Raw genomic sequence first — 22,212 nt, 5'->3', positions numbered from 1 at the left:
TATTAGTGCAATTAAATAGAACTGCTAGCATTCATAATATATGGACCCTTACAGCGCTCTCCTCATATACTTTTTTGTGTTTCTTCATTGTTTGAAAGTAAAACCGCGGTCACAGGGATGGCTGCAGGGAGATGTTTACATGTAATCTGTTGTAAAGCCTGAATATGCTTAAAATAATGTGTAATTGCCGGTAGTCCTGGGTAACTCCGAGACCGGGTTCTGCCCTATAGTTTTGTGCGATCTGCCAGGTGTTGGATCGGACTCTGTCCTGTAAGGTCTGTGAGAGTAGGGCGCGTGGTGCTGTCCAAGCGCTGTGCGGGGGCTTCTGAGAGCTGTGGGCGGGGTCTGTATGGTGGTTTGCTATCAGACGCCGCTTACTTCAATGCCCTGCTGTGCCAGTGGGACAGGGCTGCAGGGTGCTGTGCGGGTCTTCTGGGAGCAGTATGAGGGGTGTGTGCGGTACTGCGCCATAGGTCCTCTAGGTTTTCAAGGCGCTGTAGCCGCGGTGGGAAGGTGTGCTCTCCAGGGTGTCCTCGCCTCTGCAGTGTGCGGGGTACTTCTCCGCGGTGGGTGTGGCGGTGGGCGGGGTTGGGAAGTGGCTGCCTGGGGGAGACTTCTCCCGGAGGAGGCGGCGCTCCTCAGTGCGCCTTGTCTGAGGGCCGCGGTGGGTGCTTCAGTGCCGGGACGGGCTGAGCCAGAGAGAGCTGTTGCTGCACCATGGAGCTGCTGCTGGCCCTGTGCGGGCTCTACCTGCTGCCGGCTGCACTGGGAGACTTCGACGGCAGGTAGGAGGCGCAGCCTGTCGGGGGGACTGCCGGGCTCTGTCCCAGGCGGAGTGGTGCTGGGTTGGTACTGTCAGGGGCGCGCTGTCTCCCGGAGGAGGGTGGGTTGGCGCTGCTCGCCTGCAGAGGACTCCCGGGCTCTGTCTTAGCCCGTGTGGTGCTGGTTTGTACTCTCTGAAGTGACGCTCCCTGGTGGCAGGTGTGCGGGGCCAGCGCAGCACCTGTGCCCAGGGCACGAGACCGGCCCCTGAGTGTGGAGTCCTCCCTGCAGCAGGTGCGCCTGAGGACCGCCTCGCGCTCGCTGGAGGAGCGGGGTTTGTCAGACTGGACGAAGAATTCCTCGGTGGAAGGGTCTGCCGTCGTGAGGCTCGGAGAGGGGCCCAGGGGTTCACGCCAAAGACGTCCATCTAGCGCGCACCTGCTCCGCGCCCTCCTCCTCAGAGGGACACCGCAGTCACCGCCTGCCATGGAGCTGTGACTCTCATCATTGACAGTGGCGTTACTGGAATAAAGCTTACGCCCCCTAGCCCCCTGCAAAGTACTTGTAGGGACCTCCTCGCCCCGGACCCAGTCAAGGAGGGGCCTGCCGCTGAGCTGCGCTGAGAGGGCCCCCTGGAGCTCGAGGGCCACCCAACGCGTCGGGGGAGTTTGTTACGCCCCTGATCCTTGCCTCGCCGAGCTTACGAGCCTCGTTCTCTCCCCGTGGGCTCCACTTCAGTCCTCCCTCGTGTGCCCCAGCGCCTCCCTTGCCTATCTCTAGCCCCTGGACTTCACTCTACCGTGCCCCCTCAGTCCCTAATTCCCCTTCACTCTTTAGAGTGAGGCGTGACACCCTCTGCGACTCATTCGACAGCCCCTGCCCTGCACCTGCCTTTCACCCAGGGCCGACTCCTTTTCTACGGACCCGCACAGGATTCCTCTTTTGGAGGGGGCCAGCTTCACACACAAATCTACCCACGACTTGTAAAACAATAGAATACCGCTCTGACAATGCATTTTGTGCAGAGGTCAGATTCTGAGAGCATCACCTCGGGTGGCTCTTGTGGTCAGGTGCTCTGTGCGCATTTCTTGCTGCCTTAACTAGCATTGACCTCGGAGTGCCCGCACTAGTAGGGGTCCTTAGTCGGGGACACGTGCCATTGAATACCTCGCTGCTGGGGACCCCTGGCGCAGCCTGGTACAGTTAATGGGAGGGACTCCCCGATCTGTGAACCCATCTGCCCGAGCTGCTCTTGTTTCGGGTCCCGCGGCTGTGTTCGGCTCCACTTAATGTTGCACCTTCCACTAAACGCTCCACGGATGAGTGAGTAATCTTACTTCCAGGATTAGCAGCTAATGTGAAATGTTCGCCTCTATCCTCCATGGGCTTGCTGTTATCTTCATTTACTAATCATTTAAGCGCTGCGGTTACTATGCACGTGGTACTATGCGCTTTACAAGTGCATTTAAGGTAACATTTCCCCACTCACTCTGCAGGGCACCCAAGTGCCCCCGGCTGCCAGCATTCCGAGGTGTTCTCGACGTGTGGTTTTGAGATGTGCGATATTGAGTTAAGCTCTGCCACAAGACATGGGGAGGGCACGACGTGCCCTCCTTTCTGAGGACACCCGGGTGGGTGCAGCTTCCTGTGCCCCCTGTCTTCTCGGGTCATTTGCGCTTTCTCTTAATTTTGAGTTCTTATGTCTCCGCCGCAAGGTCTGCGGTTTGCAGTGTGCTAGTTCAGTGCCAGTGTGTACAGGGCGAGGCGCTCGAGGAGCAGGTTGGCAGATAATCGATGCCTGAGCTGTGTCCTGAATGGTAAGGTTGGCTCCGTGGCATCTGATTCCATTGACTACCAGCGTATCGTATACTCGGCGCTGAGATCTTCCATATACAGCTGTGTTTACCCGATGTTTTAGAAATAACGCGGTGCTGGCTTTAGTATTCGCTCGGTAGGGCACGAGGGGTTTACAAGTGGGTTTTTCGGGGTGCACTGTGGATCCCGAAGGCGTTTCAATTTTGACTTTTTAAATTGACCTCACGTGTGATCGTGAGAAGCAAGCTTTGGCCTCAACTAGTCCAGTAGCGCAGCAAGGAGCTTTTGCCCCGCCCCCCAGTTGGAGGGAAAAGACAGCCCCTCTTTGGGGTGCACGGGAAACCTCCGACTCTAGGAGGCTGTGCCCCTGCGGGTGACGCTCCTGATCACCGGCTGAACCCCAGTGATTGTATCACACCGACAATGCACCCGGCCCAGTGGGGAGCACCGCGCACAGCAGCTCATGCCCAGGGCGAGGCTCCTGTTAGTGCAGCAGGTGGAGTGGCACCGGGGCACACTGAACCCTGATGATTGCTGTCTTTCACAGTGGAAACACCAGCTGGGGATAGGGTGACCATACCTTGAGCACCAAAAACCGTGACTTTTGCAAAAATAGAAGAATGACTAAAATTGTATACAAACAGAGCGTTGTGGCATGACAGCTCTCTTCAACATAGGAACACAGAAGAGGCAGTAAGAAAATAAAATGTCGTTTTGAAACCAACACCATACCCCTTAATTATTATAACACCTGCTAACTAGCACAGCTTTACAACATCCCAAAAAGTGCCTCTCGCAGTTTTTTTCTGTCGACCCTCTCCAGAAACCGGGACATGATGAGCCGAATTTGTTGAAACGTGCAGGGCAGCCAGCGAAAATCCGGGTCTGTCCCGGCGAATCCGAGACGTCTGGTCACCCTAGCCGGGGCGTATTCTCTTCCCCGCGCCAGGGCCCGTGGCACACCGACTGGTCCCCCCTCAGTGCTGGGCTCGGAAGGGCCGCCCCCGCCCAGTGAGTTCCCGTAGGCGGGGAGTGCCGCAGCTCAAGTTCAGGCATGAACTCGTCGAGGGAAGGGGGAGGAAAGTGCCAGAGAGCAGGAATGTGTGTGTTTATAACGAGGGTAGAAGAGGGGCTGTCAGACGCGAGAGCAGGCGTGCTCGGCCAGCCCTGGGTATTTTATGAGGGGGGCTGCTTCCGTGTGCCTGTTTGCTGAACTCCGCAGACCCCGCAGCTCTGACACAGCTGTGCTCTCCCTCAGAAGTAGGGGGCAGGTATACAGGACGATATCCACCGACCTAGTCGCATTAAGCCTCGCCGCCCCCCACCATGGCCTGTTTGAAAGATGCCCCAGTCCCAGCACCAGAAGTTACCTTTGTGAATGTGTGAGCTTGTGTCTGTCATTTAAAGTCCGCGGTTGTTAGTAGCCCCAGCTCAATATGTGCAAATGTCTGAAATTACCAAAAGGCTGTAAGAGTCTGAACCGATCTATAGTTAGTCTACTAGGTGACTTTAGGTTGTCACTCAACCTAGATTAAGCACATACGGTAGTTAGTTTCATGTGGGACTCTGGGCTGCTGCGCTGTGCTACTTATGAGAGGTTTCTTTGAAGTGGTGGGCGTATGTCTTTAAAGCTTGTTGGAGCCAGCTTCCGTGCGCTGCAATAGAGCTGCCGGTGCTATGTGCAGAACTGCAGGTGTTCTGCTTGCCAGGCAAGGGAGATACCAGAAAATTAAAATAACCCCACTTTGAACCAAAGTGCAGACAAAAGCAAGAAAGCGAGGCAAGAGCGCACGACCCTTCTTATAAAAAACTCTTGTCTCTTCAGTCCAAACATCTACGTATCCACCAATTCACCTTACCATCCAGTTATCCATTCATTCTTTCATCCATCATTCAGACTTTCACCTATCCACCTTCTTGCCCATCCATGCTTTCACCCAGTGCTTGAAATGGGAAAATAGAAGTGCAGGAACTCTATACCAGAGCTCCTGCTTGGTTCTGAGAAGTGCCGGCACTCACTAATTATAAGTAATACGTTTTTCTTGAGATGTGCAGGTACTCTCCCTCGCAAAATAAAAAAAATAGTGCCAGTACTCGGTACTGCACAGTACTGGCCCATTTAAAGCCCTGCTTTGACCCATCCATTCTTTCACCCACACATCCTTTAATCCAGCCATGCATCCTTTCACCCATCCACTCTTTCACCCATACATCCTTTCGAATCCTTCCATTTATACACCTACCAATGCATCCTTTCACCCGCCTCCTTTTACCCATTGTGACTCACCCAATCATCCTTTCACCCATCCATCCATGCATCCTTCTACCATCACACACTCGTGCATCTACCTTCCACCCATCCTTTAACTCACCTATGCATATTTTCCCCCAACCCCCCTTTCCCCATCTTTTCAGCCACCCTTTCACCCTGCATCCTTTCACCCATCCTTTTACTGACTCGATCATCCCTTATCCTATCCTTTCACCCCCCACTCATCCCTTATCCCATTTCGCCCACCCTTTCACTCACCCATGCATCCTTCTACCCATCCTTTGACCCACACATGCATCCTTTCATCCATCTCCCATTTCTGCCATCCTTTCACCCATGTACCCATTCACCCATCTTTTCACCCATCTATCCTTCAGCTATCCTTTCACTTACCCATGCATCCTTTTAGCCATTCTCCCACACATCCATGCATACTTTTACCATCACCCTTTCACCCATTCTTACACACACACACACACACACACACACATATTCTTTCACCCATCCATTCTCCCACTCTCAAAACCTTTCACCTACCCATGCACCCATCCTTTAACCAAACCATGCATCCTTTTACCCATCCATCCTTTCACCCATCCTTTGACTCACTCATGCATCCCTTTACCCATTCATCCTTTCATCCATGTTTTTACCTACACAGGCATCCTTTCACGCATTATTTGTCCCACTCAGACATCCTTTCGCCCATCCACCCTTTTCACCCACACATGCATCCTTTCATCCACCCAGCTTTCACCCACCATTTGATTCACCCATGCATTATTTCATCCACCCAGCTTTCACCCATCGTTTCATTCACCCATGCATCACTTTCACTCATCCTTCCTTTTAACATTCTGTACTTTTTTCCCTTTTCTATCAACCCATCTTCCTTTGGTTAATTAAGAGCTTTTAGCTTTTATCTGCTAAGTTGCAGACAGAAGAGATCAATAAACAAAACTACCCCCACTGTAGCTGGAAAAGCAGGAGGGGTCATGATGCTCCTGCTTCCAGGAGTTTGGGGTTACTGCACTGTGAGGCAGGGAGGAGCTATCGCTACTGGGTCGCTTATGTACCAAGTGGCCCTTGGCATTTCTTATGCTTGGGGCCGAGCTGTGTGTTACTGTGATGGGTGACAGAACTAGGCTACTACTATGTTCCAGAGCTGTTGTGTTATTTGCTGGGTGTCTCGGCTCATCTGGTCGCTGTGGCGACCAGTCTTTGTGTACATCTAGCCCCGAATACCTCCTCATTCTAATAGAGCAAAGCAGTACCCCAAAATTGACACCCCAAAATATACTTCAATCAGAGTTCCCATATTTCACTATGTCAGAGACGGTGTTAAGCCTTAGTTTCACGAGACAATGTATCCCTGCGCTAAGGCACCTCCCAGCATCAAAATCTGAAAAATACAGATCATTAAGTAATTGAGACCACTCAATAATTAAGTTCTAGATCAAATAAAAGTTAATGGATTTTATTGCCAAATGAAAAATAAATAAAGCAATGAACTGTCAGTGCCATGAAGGCTCTTAATACAAATTTATACAGAGAAAACAAAAATCTAACATTATTTTCAGCCCCACCTGGGGGGCATAGTCAGGATTAAAACAGATAGCGTCCCTAGCAGCCTCTAAACTTCAGGAAAATCTTTAAACTCGCCCCCACATTCAAGGGTTTTTCTACCTTATTCTCGCATATGAAATTACAGGATCTGCTGATTCACTGGGTGCGCAAATGTAGCATTTCATCAGCAAATCAGAGCACATGAAAAATAAACATCACATTGCCTTAATCATCAAGCGCTATCCCACTACATGAATAATTATTCAGCACCCTCCATACTAGTTTATATAGTTCAGAGATGCTTGAATAAAACAGGCTTCATTAACAATAATGTGTTATGTGATAAATAGGACACAGTGTGCAAATGGAAGGCCCAAGGACTTCGTAAATGTTTCAGGTTGTCACTGAACTGGGGAAGGTTCAGCAAGAGCAGCATAACAATAACAGTGGAAAGAAAACCAGTGCGTTTCAATTTGCCTGTGTGCTGCGGAGCTTGCAGGTGAGGAGGGGGAGGTGAGCAGGATGATTGACAGATGACTTCCATCTTGGGCAATATTTTGTTTCTATTAAAATGGGGCCTAGTTAACATATACCAGAAAAACACACTTTTAAACATTAGTGAAAATTAGTTCCAAAAGAAACAGTAATATATCAGCGTATACATGTTAAATCAAGTGTGAAAATGCATTCTGCACATTGTTAATGATGCATAAAACATAAACCCATAAAAATCTTTCACAGTGCTATTGTTGGTTGATCTGCTGCCCAAAAACGCCTCTTCACTATGGGGGCGAGTCCACTAGCACAGGGGCCTTTGCCAAACACGCAGATGGAGAGGGAAAAACCAGGGCTCTTTACTCTGGCTCAGAAATAGATTCCATATGCATAATGTGTTTTTGTTCCTGAAACTTTTAGTTATGGAAGTCCCCCCCCCTTTCCTTTTTAGGTATGGCCTAGTTAAAGCTAAAAAAGAATACTCCTGCTATCTCTCTCTCTCTCTCTCTCTCCCTCTCTCCCTTCATCTACTTGCTTGTTCAGGCGGCAATCAAAGTTTGCTTTTACCCATCGCAGCTTCTGGCAGTGGGTCGGCCCACTTTGACTGTGGAAGATGGCTTTTGATTGTGCACATTAGCTAAACAAGAAGTCCACTTCAGTTCCATGGCGGAAGGGCTAATCTCTGCTTTTATTCCTGCATCAATTTAATGTTTTTTATATTTATTTTTGTTACTGGCCATTGTTTACTTACTTTTTGGTGAACATATGAAGTTGCACCCTTACAACACAGCACTTATACATTTTATTAGTTTTAATGAGTTTTGCATGTTTGGGGGAAAAAATGCACACTTACAAAGGCCAGGCCTATTGTTTTTGCCAATACTTGTATTTTCTTGTTGCAACCACATCACTGGGCAAGGAAGTGCATACAGTGGCATTTTTTGTTTTCTGACTGGGTCAAAGAGTTTCTGTCCAGTGTCAACCTGGCAGGCTGTCACTCACTGCCCATAATGTATATAGTTGCATACTATCCATCCACCAAAGTGCTTCAATGCCTTTTTTACTGATATGAAGCTCTAATGTAAATGCAATTGTAAACAATGCTGGAAGTCGGCAGAGGGCATCACGGACACAGTTGCTTGTTTGACCGCTGGCCAGTTGTCTAATGGAGTTCATTTAGTGGTCAGTCTAGTGAAAGGTCAATTTGGGATTGAGAGGTGTTGAGTTGCACATCCGCCTCACCCCGGATTTTGCAGTCAGAAGCAGATTTGTTTTTAAGTTAATACTGACTCCACTGGCCCATGCATTCAATGAATATAAGCACTTAGAAGCCACTGTAGGGTCGATTGGAGCGCTTTACAAACACCCCAAATAAAATCTAATAGTATCTTGTCAGTGGCAGTATCCAGTCAGCACCTTTGAAAACGTAACTCACTTTCTGTAATTTATGAGGTTTTCTATAGCGCCAACATAGAGTGCTTTAAGTGAAATGGAACAAATCGTTTTGAGAGAGATGCATCCCTAGGGTATAGATATGTTAAAACAGAGGTACGTTGTGAAGTACATTTTAAAGTCACAGCTACTACGTGTCATAGAAAACTGGCTTAGCCTTCTATTGTGGTATATTGTCTTTAAGGAGAGTAACCTTAGACACTGTTAAAAGTTGCCATAAAACCAGGAGAAGCTCGCAGGTCTATGTTGGGGTGGGGCAGCGCAGGGGGATTGGGGAGGCAGACTGGGAGCCTGTGCATGGAGAGAGCCTACTGTGCATGTATATTTGGCTGGCCCAAGACGGCCGGCCAAACATACATGCGCAGTGAGGAGAGTGCCCTCCCCTCATTTCCTCATCCCCAATGCCCCACCCCTTTAACAAATGAAAAGATAATAATCATGGTTTATAATCTTTTTGTTTGCTAAAGGTGATTTGCAGCGGCTGCCGCTGGTGGGGGAGTAGTGAAGGCGCTCCTCTGCCCAAACGGTGGAGCCACACCTGCATAAACCCAGAGATGGGCCCTGCATCACATTTGCAATCTAAGTCTCACAAAAGCTTCTGAGAAGCCTGCTTGCCTCTTGGAAATTAAGCAGTTTTGCAGTGTGTGTGCTTCATAGTCGCTGACGCCACCATTCCGTCTCCCATTAGCGGTGACAAGGAGGTTGGCTTATGCCAGCACCAGACCCTATGTCTAGCTCCTCAAAATGGTTATTACAGTGATTTAAGACAGGGAGTAGGCTGCCTTGCTGACTTAATCTCCCAGCAGTCTCCTGTTTGATCCATGTGTTCTGCTGGCGTTCACCTTCTATTTGTTACTAAGCCCCCCCACTGCTTCTTCCACTGACACTCATCCTACCTGCTGGGGTTACTGACGGGATCATCCTCTCGGCTGGTCTCATGTCCCTCCACTCAATGTTTAAAGACTTCTTTCAAATCCTATCTCCAACTCAGAGCCACTCCAGAACGCCTGCTAAGTTAACATGCTCATAATGTAAGTGACTGCCTGCATGGTGCGGTGGTCACCCCCTCTCATAACACTTGTATACGATCAATCGATTCCCCCAGCCCTATGGAACTTACTCACATTGAGAGCCTCTGTAATTATGTCCTTTTTCATCCACTGAGTTTTTTTTCCACATAATTATGGATAAAAAGTTACTAAATGAAATGCCACACGTGTTGCGGGCAGTGGCTGGTCATTTGCAAAGGTTATCTGGTCACCTTTCAGTTGTTGATTGCTGTATTTAAATAAGAAACTGATTCTAATGAGGTGAAACCTTTACCCAGACAATTAACATATATAAAAATGACAAAAGTAGTGAAGTAATACTGCAACAAAATGTGCTGTATTAGATGACATAATGTTTTTGTTGCTGTATAATTTATTCAACCTTGCTGCATAATTAAGTTCTGTCCTACCACATAATTCCAGTGGCCCTGTCATGTCTTGTATTGTGAATGTCTTCTCCCTCATCTAATACTCTCCGTCCCTTCACCTGCCCATGTCATGACCTATGCTTCACTACCATGCTGTGCATTAATGACCTGAAAGCAGGTGACTAGCTGAGTTGGGTGTGGTCCTTGCTTTCACACGTTTTTGTGGAGTTGGCCTTTAGGGTGAAACTCTAATTTGGTGCTAATACTGTGGTCAATCAGTTTATAGGCGTTGTGAAAATGTTATCCTCACTGTTACAGTGGCTGAATGTTTATTTGCACATAATAATAGTTTGATTAACATAAACCCCAAGCCATCAGTTTTGTAGTCCTTAAAGAGTGTTACTATAGCGCTTTTCAAACAGGCTTACTTTATCAACAGCAGAGCGATGAAAGTCTTAGCCAGCCCTGCTGAGGTCCAGCTGAGGTCCAGTATTTGTAGCTGCAGGTCATGAAGAGATAGTTGCTGTCGGAATTTAACCTGCAAAGATTCTTCACCATACCAAAATTCCAGAGATACCTTTTTATTTTATTTTATTTTTTTAGATTTTATATCTGGCTTTTCCGCTAATAGAGCCCTACCCAACGCTGCCTAAAATTGAAAATTTCTCATACCACAATCCCCTGTAAAAGACCACAAGCGACTGACAACTTTCTAAAGGTCTAAGACACAAAAGAGGTTGGAGAGGTGAAGCTCATTTACCTTTCGGCTCTGTGACCAAGTCTTTGAGGCATGGTGTCCCGCAGGGCCCAGCTTTGAACCCTTCTCTGTTTAATGTCTGTTTGGCTCTTCTGGTGAATATCGGACAGCCTTTGACCTAAAGGTGGTGTCATATGCAGACAACACCCAGCTCAGGTTCTCCTTTCAGGAGGTCAGCGGTGAGCTGCATGATGCCTTTAAATCCTTCCTAATTAAGGTAGCCGAACGGATGAAGAAAAGTTGTCTGGAGTTTGTCAGAGAAAAACAGAACTACTTCTTTTTATGGGTTGGTTTTCTATCCTGGTCAAGTGCTTGGTGGCCATCTGAACTAGGGACTTGCCCTGCCCTAGAGTCTGTGGCAAGAAATCTTGGCATAAAACTTAACAAATGTCTTTCTTTTCGCCCTTAGGTGAGGGAGGTGACTGGGTCTAGTTTAGCGCTTCTAAAAAGACTGAATAACATTCTCAAAGGAGTTCAGGAGCACATTGGAAGGACTGTTGTCCAGGCCTTGATCACCTCGCACCTGAACTATGCTAATATTCCATATCTTGGCCTTACTGACATCTGATCCGCCGACTTCAAGTTATGCATGATGCAGAGCTAGACTTCTTCACAATCTTTTGTGACTTGGACCTAGAACCTCCCATCTGAGGACCATACACTGGCTCCCAGTGCGTAAAGGCATCTTGTTTAACGTTGACGGTTAGAGCCTACCACAGTAGAGGCCCCAAATACCTGAAGAATAAAATCGTTCCCTATCGTCCCTCAAGATCTTGCAGATCTAGCCTGCTTATGCTACAGGTTCTCGGATTGCAGCGTACTCAGTGGGTGTGAGTGGACGGGCTTTCTCTGCCCTGGCTCCTAAAATGTGTAATAAGCTTCCTCTTTCCATCTTCAACTACCTAGCGCCAGGATGCCTGTTGAGCAGCTGAGCGCTATATACATGGTTCATTCATTTGGGGCATCGTCACGTAGCCGCATTTCACCCATGTCCTGGAAAGAGGGGGGCCTATACTGACAGGTGTCCAGGGGTGTAGCAAGTTGCAGTGCAGCAGGCGCAGTCACACCGGGGGTCGGCGCCCTCTGAAAACCAATTATGTCTATATTTCACGACTCATCCGTCTGACGGGTCAATTTTCCTCCCTTGCACTACCACAACCCGTAGTTCCCTTGGCACACTAAATCATGCCTCCCTCCTAAGGATGGAAGTGGCACGCAGACCCATTGGAATTAGCCTCAGCAGGACATTCCACTCATTCCCCAAAAAAATTTGCCCACTCAGTGCTTAATTTGTACATAAAAACGTGCTGGTGCCCACAGCCCTCCCCTTAAACACACGGCTGCTGCATTTCAATGTGCACACAGAGAATACTGAGGCAGCGTAATCCTGAAGCCATCGCGGGACTCTTCAATTTATTTAAAGCCACTCCCTGCCCCTTCAGCTCACTCTGCATCTTTCTGCTTTCTCCCTTTGTGACGCTTTTTCGTTTTCCTCTTCCTCCGTCTGCCCCACATTTGTCTTTTGCTTCCAGTAAATGCTTGAGGCACAAAAATAGGCGCCGGCCCTCAAAAATAAGTATCAGTGCTCCGCACTGGAAACAACAAGCACAAATTAAGCACTGTGCCCACTAAACCTTTCAGTTTGTGCTCGGGGCTTCGCCGGCCTAGGCAGCAGGATACAAAAAACCTGAGAGCATACATACACGTTTCAAACAAATCACGTCATGGGGTCTAGATTTATTGTATTTTTCCTTGTGTGTTGATCCTTACTAAGCAGTGGTGTGAGTGCACTGTATAACAGGGAAGTGTGCCCCGCATCGAGTGAGAGTATCGGTTTCAGGGAAGGTGCCTCTGGGGCAGATTGGTTTCAGTGGCAGTGAAAGGTGAGGGGTTGATGGCTCTAGAGGTCAGTCACCCGGGTCAGTGCTGGCTAGCTCACAAAGCCTCGGAGCCCCACGCTTCACTGTTGCATGACACCGCGGCCCTCCTATACGGGGAAAATAAGTGCAGCTTTTTGCTCGAAATCAAAGGGCAGGCCAGCGAAGGTTGTTAGTTCTTTTAATATTGGGAAAGTCGGACGGTTGAAAATGTTATCTTTTTTTCTGGATTTTTTTCTAACTTCCGTAATGTTGTCTTCACAGGTGGCCCAGACCAATGGCTCCTTCGGCAGGACTGTGTCGGTATGGAAGCCGGATTGACTGCTGTTGGGGTTGGGCGCGGCAGCCATGGGGCTCGTGCCAGCGTGAGTACCACCACCGCTTGGGGCTTGTAGCCACTTAGACGGGGCTTTACACACGTAGACACACGCGCGCGCGAACGCAGCAGGGCCTATTGGGTAAACAGAGCTTTGCACGTGGCTTATTGTCTGGTCAGGGCGGGTACCCTGCTTCACGCAGAGTCCCACGCGGCAGGGGCATCCACACGGTGAACGTGACATAGGACACTCGCCACCTAGAGCAGAAGAAGAGGTAGAAGACTCGGGGTGTGTGTCTTATTTGAGGCAACCTAATAACTGCTATTTAGTACTGGGGGAGCCGTCTGTTAACAAAGCACTTAAAAATATGGCAGGGAATAGATTTTAGGCCACAATGTTCTGCACAAGCTAGAAGTCAGGACAATGCATTTGGTATGGTGCTGATGCTTTCTAGGTAAAAAAATTGCTTTGAGACATAGAGGCATAGATTTACAAAGAGGTTGCATTACTTTTTTAAAGCATCCCACACAAAATCGCCTGCTGGGATTTATAAACCAATGCAAATAACGATTTGCGTCTGTTTGTAACCCAAAGTAATGCAGTGCAATATATTACCTTGCATTACTTTGCATCAATAGGGCATTCCATCGGTGGTTCATCTGCAACCACATGCAACCACTCATGGGCTTTGACACAGAACCTATATCAAAGAATTGTCCAACAGGATGTGCACCAGAATTCCACACCTTCATGAGGCAGGTATAACAAGGAGAAATGTTTTCATCTGCTTTGTTTTGCCTCTTTGCATGTGCCCTGCATTTTACAGCACACATAAAAAGTGGAAAATGCTTTGGAGCATAGTTTTTGTGCAGTAATTGTATCTTCCTGCACAAAAACTATTCTGAGTACGATATAGACATCTTTGCAATGTGGCACATGGGTGACTGCCTTTGTGCATGACAGCTGCAAGTGGGCCAGCGCAGGGAGAGAGCACAACTGTACCAAACTTCTAAATAGCTATGGCACAGTTCTGCTTTCTCGCTACATGCAATGCAGAAACATTATTTGCTGGACTGAGTTGCATCACCTCTTTGTTAATATGCCTCACACTTTTCCTCTCTGCACGCATGGACCAAGCAGATCCAACAGGTAACCTGTGTTATAAGTAAGCCATTTAATAGTTTACTCATGTTTCAGATACAATATCTCATAAAAGCTGTCTTGAGATTGCCATAGTAGCCAAAACTTGAGCTTTAAGCTCCGCAAAGAATATTAAATACATCACAGTACCAAAGGGGATGCAATAGATTTGGTTTTATTAAACATTTTTCAGAGATGCCTATCTTTGGCTTATGCTGACATATTTGAAGAGATACAGTCCATAACGTATGACAGTGATTAAGAGATTTTGACTGATACGCCTGAATCTAGGAAGTGGCAGAATCCTGATGAGAGCATGCCAATTGACAGCGTTTTTGCCTTTGTTTCAGTCCAATTGCTTGATGCACAGCAACAGGTCGGCTCAGTGTGTAGACTTTCATGGCAGATGTTTCTGTTCTAGAAAATGTTAGGCCAGTTTGATTTAATGAGCTTGCTCAAGATCGAAGCTTTTTTTTTTAACCGTGAGATTGCCTTGCTTTTTTAAATTTCCCTGTGGATCCTTAGTATATTCTAGAGATGCTTCCTTCATAAAGTGCAGTGTTCCCATTCTGAGACACCACAGAAAGTCACCGCAAGTTAATACATGGTTGCTTTTGGGAAAAAATAGTCTTGCAGACTGAAATGATGAAGTGATCTTTCAACACCATCGCTTACTAAGTAGCCACATTTTACGGAAAGTGACTTGAAATGTCACTTGCCCTGCTGTTTTTGGGTGCATTGTTCTAGTGCAGGAAATAAGCATTATCTGTGGACAGCTGTACCAGATAGATTGTGAAATGAGGATTCATTAGTTATGTACTCAACAAATGCCATACTTCATCTGCAATTAATTGACCACATGTGAAAACAGGCTAAAATCAAATATCTAATATAATCCAGATGATTCAAGTTGAACCTCCAATGATCCATATGCCAAAGAAATTCAAGCCAGATATTTATACATGTCTTTGCAATCCAAAAAACAATAATTTTCTAATTACCTCCCCCTCTTATATGACCTAAAAAATGACGAGTGCCCACTGGGAAACAGTATGGGCCTTATACCATATATTACTGTAAACAGTACTGATGAGTAACACAAACAGTTCACCTACAAATGAACACTCCCACTCCTAGTAGTAAAATATTAAAAAAACGATTTTCATTTTACCAAGTAGGGGAAATCTTGCTTAATTAGAATAAATACACATAAGCATTTTCTTTTTATCGTTGACAATGTGGTGATGGGTCCTGGAACCCAAGTCACTGCAAATGGCCCTACTCTTAAACACGTTCTAAGGGATGGACCAGGTTGGCATGCTTATTGATGGTGAAGGTGCAATACCCGCTGGTCCTTGCTGAAGACAGGGTGCTGAAAGCCAAGATTAAGTATTGCTGATATTTAGCACTACACAGGACTGAGAAGGGAGAATGATTTACGACTAGATGTAGAATCAGGCCAGTCAGCCCTCCGGGTTGATGTATTAGGCTTACAGTGTCAGGGTGGGAGCATGCTGAATGGGGTGACAGCAACATAGTACAGTTTTTAGAAGTCTAGATGAAAGTTGGCTTAAATTCCTAAAGTTGGTGACCCAACGTCACAGCTGTAGCTCAGTGCCACTGACAAAATAGGTGGAAACATTGTCTTCAACTTTAATGCATCCCATGTGGCAGCCTCATCAAAAATGTTCCATATTATATATACAAATTAGTTTGCACTGGAGCTTGAAACTTTATAAGGGTCTTAATAGGCATAGGAACAGTGCACCCACACCATGACGGTGAGAGAAGAGATGATTAAGGTCATAAATTGTCTGAGCTGCACCTGTTGGTCCTATGGATGATCCTTGGATTATCTGGCCCTAGTAGTCCATGGTGTGAAAGGGTGGCATGTCGGTCAGTGGCCTTCCAGCAGGAAGCATGCACAGTGGCAAGTGCTCAAATACATTCTGAGGAGGATTTGTGGCTTCCCAGACAACAACTAGCACTATAGCAGCAGCCCGAGAAGGACTCAAGCCTGAGCAGAAAACTCATAAAATCAAAATCCTTTCTGTCCGATGGACCCACGGTAAAAGCTGACGGTACACCTGCAGAAGTCTCCTGTGTGCTTTTACTTGCTTAGTGACTGTCACATCTGTCCAGCCAAACCTTGACTGGGGAACACCCACTCAAAAAAAAAAAAAGAAATGTTTTGGATACTTGAGGCAGCACCCACCTGGTCCCTTGACTCTGTTTAAGGTCACCTACCACACTTGACCAAAGAAACCAATGTAGACCCAGCACCTTTCTATTCCAGGACCTACAAAGTTGCTCTCTTAAGAAACAAGGCCTTTCAGTGGCCTAACCTCTTGTCAACAGATCCTTGAGCCAGGGGTTAATTAGCACAAACGCCGATCCAGGCGACTACCCTGACAGGCTGCAAAGCAAGGTTTCTCTACTGGAGGCAACTGGTGCACACCACTACTCTTCTGTTCACACTCTCCATTGTGGCCTTTGTTGGGGAAGCTCAAATACGTTCCGAAATGTGTTGTGCCTGAACAGACTGACCTGCCTATGACCTGGTAGTGGCAGCGGGGTAATTACACAAATAATTGGTAGTGGCAGGGGGGAAATTACACAAATAATCAACCCCCTGTTTCTAGGCATTCCCTCCCACCATTCTGCTGAACATGTAACCTACCCCAGATTTACTGTGGAGTTGCTGCAAAGCCTGTGTCTCTTCTAGGTTACCTTCATTGTCAGGCCCATAAGGTGGCCCATGCCATGTCCTTAGGATGGGGTTCCGAACATGGTTTTGGTGTGGACCACTGGCACTTCCAGCTGCAAGCGCTTTAAGCCTCAGTGCCTCACCTTTGTACAAATACTGGGTGACTCCATGCTGGGTGAGTGTAGTATTACTGGCCCTCCCTGCTGCCAAACAAGGAACTGTGTGCGGCTCCAGAGGTACAAGGAGTGGTGGTGGCTGGGGCGTCTAAGATGAATGGTTCTCCCGTTCTCTGTGGGTGCAAAACCGTGAAAGGAGGTAAAACGCATGCACATCCAGAAACGCAGTGGTAACGCGGGCTGACGAGTGGTCTTGGTGGTCCATCTGCCAAGACATAGGCCTCCCATTAGGTTTGACCTCCTTCAGTGCGATACTTTCTATGCAAGAAACACAATGAGTCCTGTTTGTGCTGTCACTGCTGTGCAATACGTCTGCTATGACAAGATGAAAGAACAGTTCACTCCCTTATTAATGACTGCTTTATACAGGCCCCTTTCTTTGCTCCGTGTCCACGTTTTGTCTTCTACGGAGCCACATTTCCCCTTCAGCCCGCCAGAGGGTAGGCCGTGCTTCTCTCCATGGTGTTACAAATATTCGTCTGTGAACAATTGCTTACAAATGGAAAGTTACTGGCGGCCTGACGGTTACATGTCTCCGTGTCTGTTGTCAGGGATAAGTTGAAGTGTCCCTGGCATGCTGTTTGGTTTCCCGAGACCAAGAGGGGTTTGCAGGCCCTGAAGGGGGACCCTGTTCATCGGATGGCATGTACTGTGTTTCACATCGGCTTCCCGTGCCCTGGAGAGTGTGACTGGACCAGCCTCGGCGACGGAGACAGCTATGTACAGCAGTGAGCCCCGGCAGGATGCCCTCAGTGAGACTCAGGAATGGAATTCCCTTCTGTGGCCTCAGGTTTCCCGGCTCTGGGCCTGCACGCAGTTGTAAGGCGTAGGTCTGCATGTCCAATGCAAGCGGGAGCTGGGACTTGAATCAAAGGAGGGCTTTAAGCAGTGCTTAGTTTATAATATCAATAATATTCAGTTCATGGGCCCAGAGATTTTGTGCCCCATCAGCTACCTGTTTTTGATTCCACCTCATGTTTTTTTCTTTCACCACCCTCCACTTTTGCCTCTTTTTTTTTTTTTTTTTTTTTTTTAAATTATTTTTAATCCCTACTTTCATTCTGTTTTCCTATCCTCTCAGTGCTGCTTTCTCTCTTTTTTCGCCGTTCTATCTCTCTCTTGTTCCGGTTCAAAGACTGAGGATGATGGAAAAATAATTCCTGCTCCTCCAAAAGTCAGTGCCCGTGCTCACCATGAGCAACCACCGCACAACGCAAGCACTGGCTGTCAGTGTGACTGTGCTTCCACGCAGTTTTGTGTGCTCCGGCAGTGGACGGTTTGTCAAGGCAGTTTGTGTGTGGACTCGGACTTGCTGAATGATTCAGTATCACAGCTCATGCTATACAGGGCAGGGATCTTCTCTCGATCCAGTCCCGCTCAACCACCCAGTCCAAAAGGCCATTTGCCTTTCCTCTGTGCCACGATCAACTCTTAAGACCGTCATCTCCTCACAGTTGTTTACATCATCGTCTGCGGAATACTCCTAAGGAAATCTCACAAGATATTGTTCGGTAAGTCAATATTTCTGGAATCTTCTACTGAGCCCGAGCAGAATCTGAATCCGATCAATAAATGTATTGAGCTGAATCAGCCTTGCTGTGAAACGCTTTATATGAATGCCAATGTTGCCCTTCTTAAGCAGCCACCACTGCAAGGCAAGGAAGGTTCATGAGTTGCTGCTAAGGAATTTGCCCTCAGACATTGAAATATCTATTGGTTATTATTTTTTTTTTTTGCAAGGCTCGTCTTGCCCCACTTTATGGAGGACTGAAGCATCTGCCCGCACAGAACGAGGTCTGTAACTCCTCAGTGTTGGACCTGTGTTTGGCCTAGCCACCCTGGGGCAGGGTACTTCCCACTAAGCGGTAGCAGAACGAGTTACTTGTATAAAAAGAGGATGGTCAGATGTTTTCCAGTTGATGACTTTTTCTAACAAAAGAACAAGCTTGATGTCTGAAAGTAAGACCTCTCCAGGTGACACCTGCCCTGCTGTCACCATATTACCTGTTATTCAGCAAATCTGTGTCTTTGAGTGTTGTAGCTGTTAGAGGAGACACTGTCACAGCATTTGTGTCCAGGGCAGTCCTGTGGCATGGAATCGCAGCAATCCTATACAGTCGCCCAGCGTCCCATGGGCCACTGGAGCCAGACTGTACCCTGAAAGCTGCAAATATTGACTTCTTTTGCAACCGTGGGAGGTCAAAAAGCACTTTGTTTAGCGCAAGAAAATCTTCGTACCTGCCCTGCGGTTTGGGACCAATTGCCATCAAACACTGCTAGGTGTCTGCCTGGAGGATGAAATACCGGAGAAAGGATGTCTTTCAAGACCCAGCATTCATGAAGTCGTACCTGGAAAGTGGCTTTGTCTAACTGTGCATGCGGAGGAACATCCCGCTCTACCCTCCCTCCATTGTCACTCAGAGTAACTGTCTCAGGAAAGAAATGTCAGCGCTGCTTTTTTGGGTTCAGCTAATATTTGAAAAGCTTTATCCAATAATAATACAAATAAATAACGATTTGCAGTGATGTGTATTTAAGTGACAGTAACACATTCCTAAGAATACAACATACCCCTCGTGAACAATTAATTTTACACATCTTATATTACTATTAATAGTCCCAAAAAGCTTTTTTGTGTGCAGAGAGAACGTCAGTTAAAATATTTCATAACTATTCAATTCACAAATAAAACAAGCACATTTTAAAAGTTCCCAGTATAGACAATCTGTACACCTTCCTGATATACATCTGACGATGCACATTCTTATGATGCTGCCTGTATTACATCCAGTTTGATTTTAATAAGGGTCTTTGTTCGAGGTGCGGTTCAGCGCAGGATTTAATATAATGCCAGTCTGTCACATACCCACTTATCCTTGCTGCCGAGCTGAGGCGTGACCGCGGCAGAGCCAGCAAGGAAATATAACACTCCCTACTGGAATAGGATCAGAGGAGGGGGACCCTACAATAATCCCATTTAAGAATTTTATAACATTCTGTGACTCGTAAAAGAAAAGCTTAACGTTTTTTACTTCGGTTTACAGATACTCTAGGAGGAAAATAATATTTTAGTTCAGTGGCATTTTCTGTTTGGTTCAGATATTGAACTTAAGTTTTTTTGTTTTTGTTTAATTAGATAGACTTCATTATATTACTTAAGCCATGCAGATGCCTAAGTATTTCGAAAATAAGCCAACATGATAACCCTGCTGTAAGTGAACTGCGTCATAACTGACAGGAGTCTTTATCATTCGGGAAACATTCCTACAAATGATGTGGAAAAAGCTCATGTTGTAAAAGATGAAAATCCATCCCTTGAATATAGTAGACATAAAATCAAATTGTACCCAATTCCATCTCATTCACCTAGGTCCCCGCAGGATATCGATCACGGTAGCAACAACAGAGTGCCACAAATGTGACAGTTTTCTATAAAAGGTCGCAGCTAAGAACTGTGTAACATAATGTAGTTAATTGCTACATAGGGACAATTTTGTGTGAAACATAAAAAAAAAAAAAAGTCCCACATCGAGATCCATGTTGACATTGCCATCTACCAACAAATACTAAGTTTCAATGGGGCATAGTCATAGGTTGTACCACTAACCCCTTTACAAAATGACAACCAGGTCTGGGTCTCAAAAGGATACAAGTACTATCTAGCGCTACTAACCGAAATAATTAAGTAATATGTTGCCTGAAATCATAGGGCAGACAATATAAGAGGAATAAGAGTTTTGTGGCTACTTCAATCAGTGCTGAGAGGCAAGAAAGGCTCGGGGGAAGATATGGCAGATTTGCGGTCATCGAGCTACACCAATTCAATCAATTGTCTCCAAGACATAAACAAAGTAAAATAATGGATGAAGCAGTGATTCAGCGTATTATGGCACAATTTCTCATCTGTAAAAAAAAAAAAACAGTGAATTTTCTAGGCCATTCTGGGGGAAATCTGTGATGAATTTAGGGCCTTCAAATGTAATAGCTGGGTTAAAAATGTTCTGACTAGTCTACTCTGCAGCTCGTAGCTTTAGGTCTCGGTAACAGACAACCTTCCTACAGGTGTTTCCGATTCTTTGATTATGGGGAATGTAAATAGGGTGATTAGGACCTGAGTTTGTAACCACATATTAATAATAATATTAATAATAAAGCCATTTGTAGAGCACATAGTTACATTGGAAACAAAGCGTTCCAGCACTGGGAAGTGCCCAAAAGCCGAACCAACTAGCATACTTCTAGAGTAGCACAATTAAGCAAATCTTAAAAGCCATGTTTTTTACTTTTTGGGAAAAGATAATTCAGTTTTTTTCCTGTCTTATTTGCAGGGGCAGGGAGTTCTATCATTGAGCTGCTAAAAAAATTAAAAGAGCATCCCCCCAATGCGTGCTCTCATTACTGCGGGAATAGATGCCAGCAAGGCCCCAGCAGATCTCAAACTCCTAGTAGGAACTTAGGGCCATATGTACGAACACTTTTTCCCATAGACACAGAATGGGGAAAAACCTTTGCTACATCTGGCCCTTAGGTCTTAACAAAAAGGGTACAAATAGCGGGACCCTTGTCCTTAAAGACTGTATAGCAATAGCGCATGGTTTTAAAGGTAAGTCTTTCCTTCAGGGGAAGCCAGTGCATTTTTAAAAGTGCAGAGCTCATAGAGGACCGTCTGGGGAGATTGAACAGCAGATGGGATGCTGCAATCTTCACACTCTGAAGTCTCATCAACCGAGACTGAGAGACTCCCAGTTAAAGAACATTGCAGTAGTCCAGCCTGGCTACGACCAAGGCCTGAACTACTGTCATTCTGGCAGCTTCCGGGAGAAGTACAAGGACCTCTGTGAGAGATTTCGAGATCCCAAAACACTTGACGACTAAGACTGGGATCTGACTGTCAACGGAGAGCTTATCCTCAAACCATATTCCAAGGTTCTAGACTTTTGGCTCTTGGAGAGGTAGAGGACCGAGCGAGTCTGGCCACCAAGTGAAGGAGCAAATTGATGGCTATTTACATAAGAAAAGTGACTCTGTTTCCCCAGCATTCAATTTGAGACAATTGGAGTCCATCCAGTTGGCCACCTCTGACAAACAGTTCCTTAGCAGGGCCGCTGTGTCAAGTTCCTTCTACGACAGGATGATAATCAGCTGCGTGTCAGCGGCGTACGATATGATGTTAAAAATGTGCCATTCGATGATATCAGCCAGGGGGCGTATGTACAGATTTTGTAGTTTTTTTTTTTTTTTACATAGGATAAACTTAACCCGAAGGTATTGGAACACTTTACATGAGCACCAGTTACGTTACACAAGGACACATTTATTTTTGGGAGGCACAGGGAGATTGAGTGATTTGCCCAGAATCACAGGATGTTGAACCAATGCTGAGACTTGAACCTGGTTCCCCAGCTCTGAAGTCAGCAGCTTTGGCCATTATGCCACATCCTCTCCCCTGATTGAATAAT

The 22,212-nt window shown here is 46.5% G+C and overlaps 1 protein-coding gene across 2 annotated transcripts in view; it reads left to right on the top strand.

Annotated features, from left to right (window-relative positions):
* Positions 1 to 384: 384 nt before the first annotated feature.
* The window catches only part of NPNT (nephronectin), a 211,955-nt gene continuing 190,127 nt past the window's right edge, over positions 385 to 22,212 (top strand). For both annotated transcript variants that reach the window (XM_069241282.1, XM_069241273.1), the window contains exons 1-2: positions 385 to 785; positions 12,678 to 12,778. In XM_069241282.1, the coding sequence (XP_069097383.1) occupies positions 718 to 785; positions 12,678 to 12,778 (169 nt within the window). In that variant the 5' untranslated portion in view covers positions 385 to 717. The remainder of the gene's footprint in view (positions 786 to 12,677; positions 12,779 to 22,212) is intronic.

The sequence above is a fragment of the Pleurodeles waltl genome, chromosome 1_2, assembly GCF_031143425.1.
Source record: "Pleurodeles waltl isolate 20211129_DDA chromosome 1_2, aPleWal1.hap1.20221129, whole genome shotgun sequence".
Taxonomy (NCBI): Eukaryota; Metazoa; Chordata; class Amphibia; order Caudata; family Salamandridae; genus Pleurodeles; species Pleurodeles waltl.
Note: the sequence above shows the minus strand (reverse complement) of the source record. Positions and strands in the feature narration are given on the sequence as shown.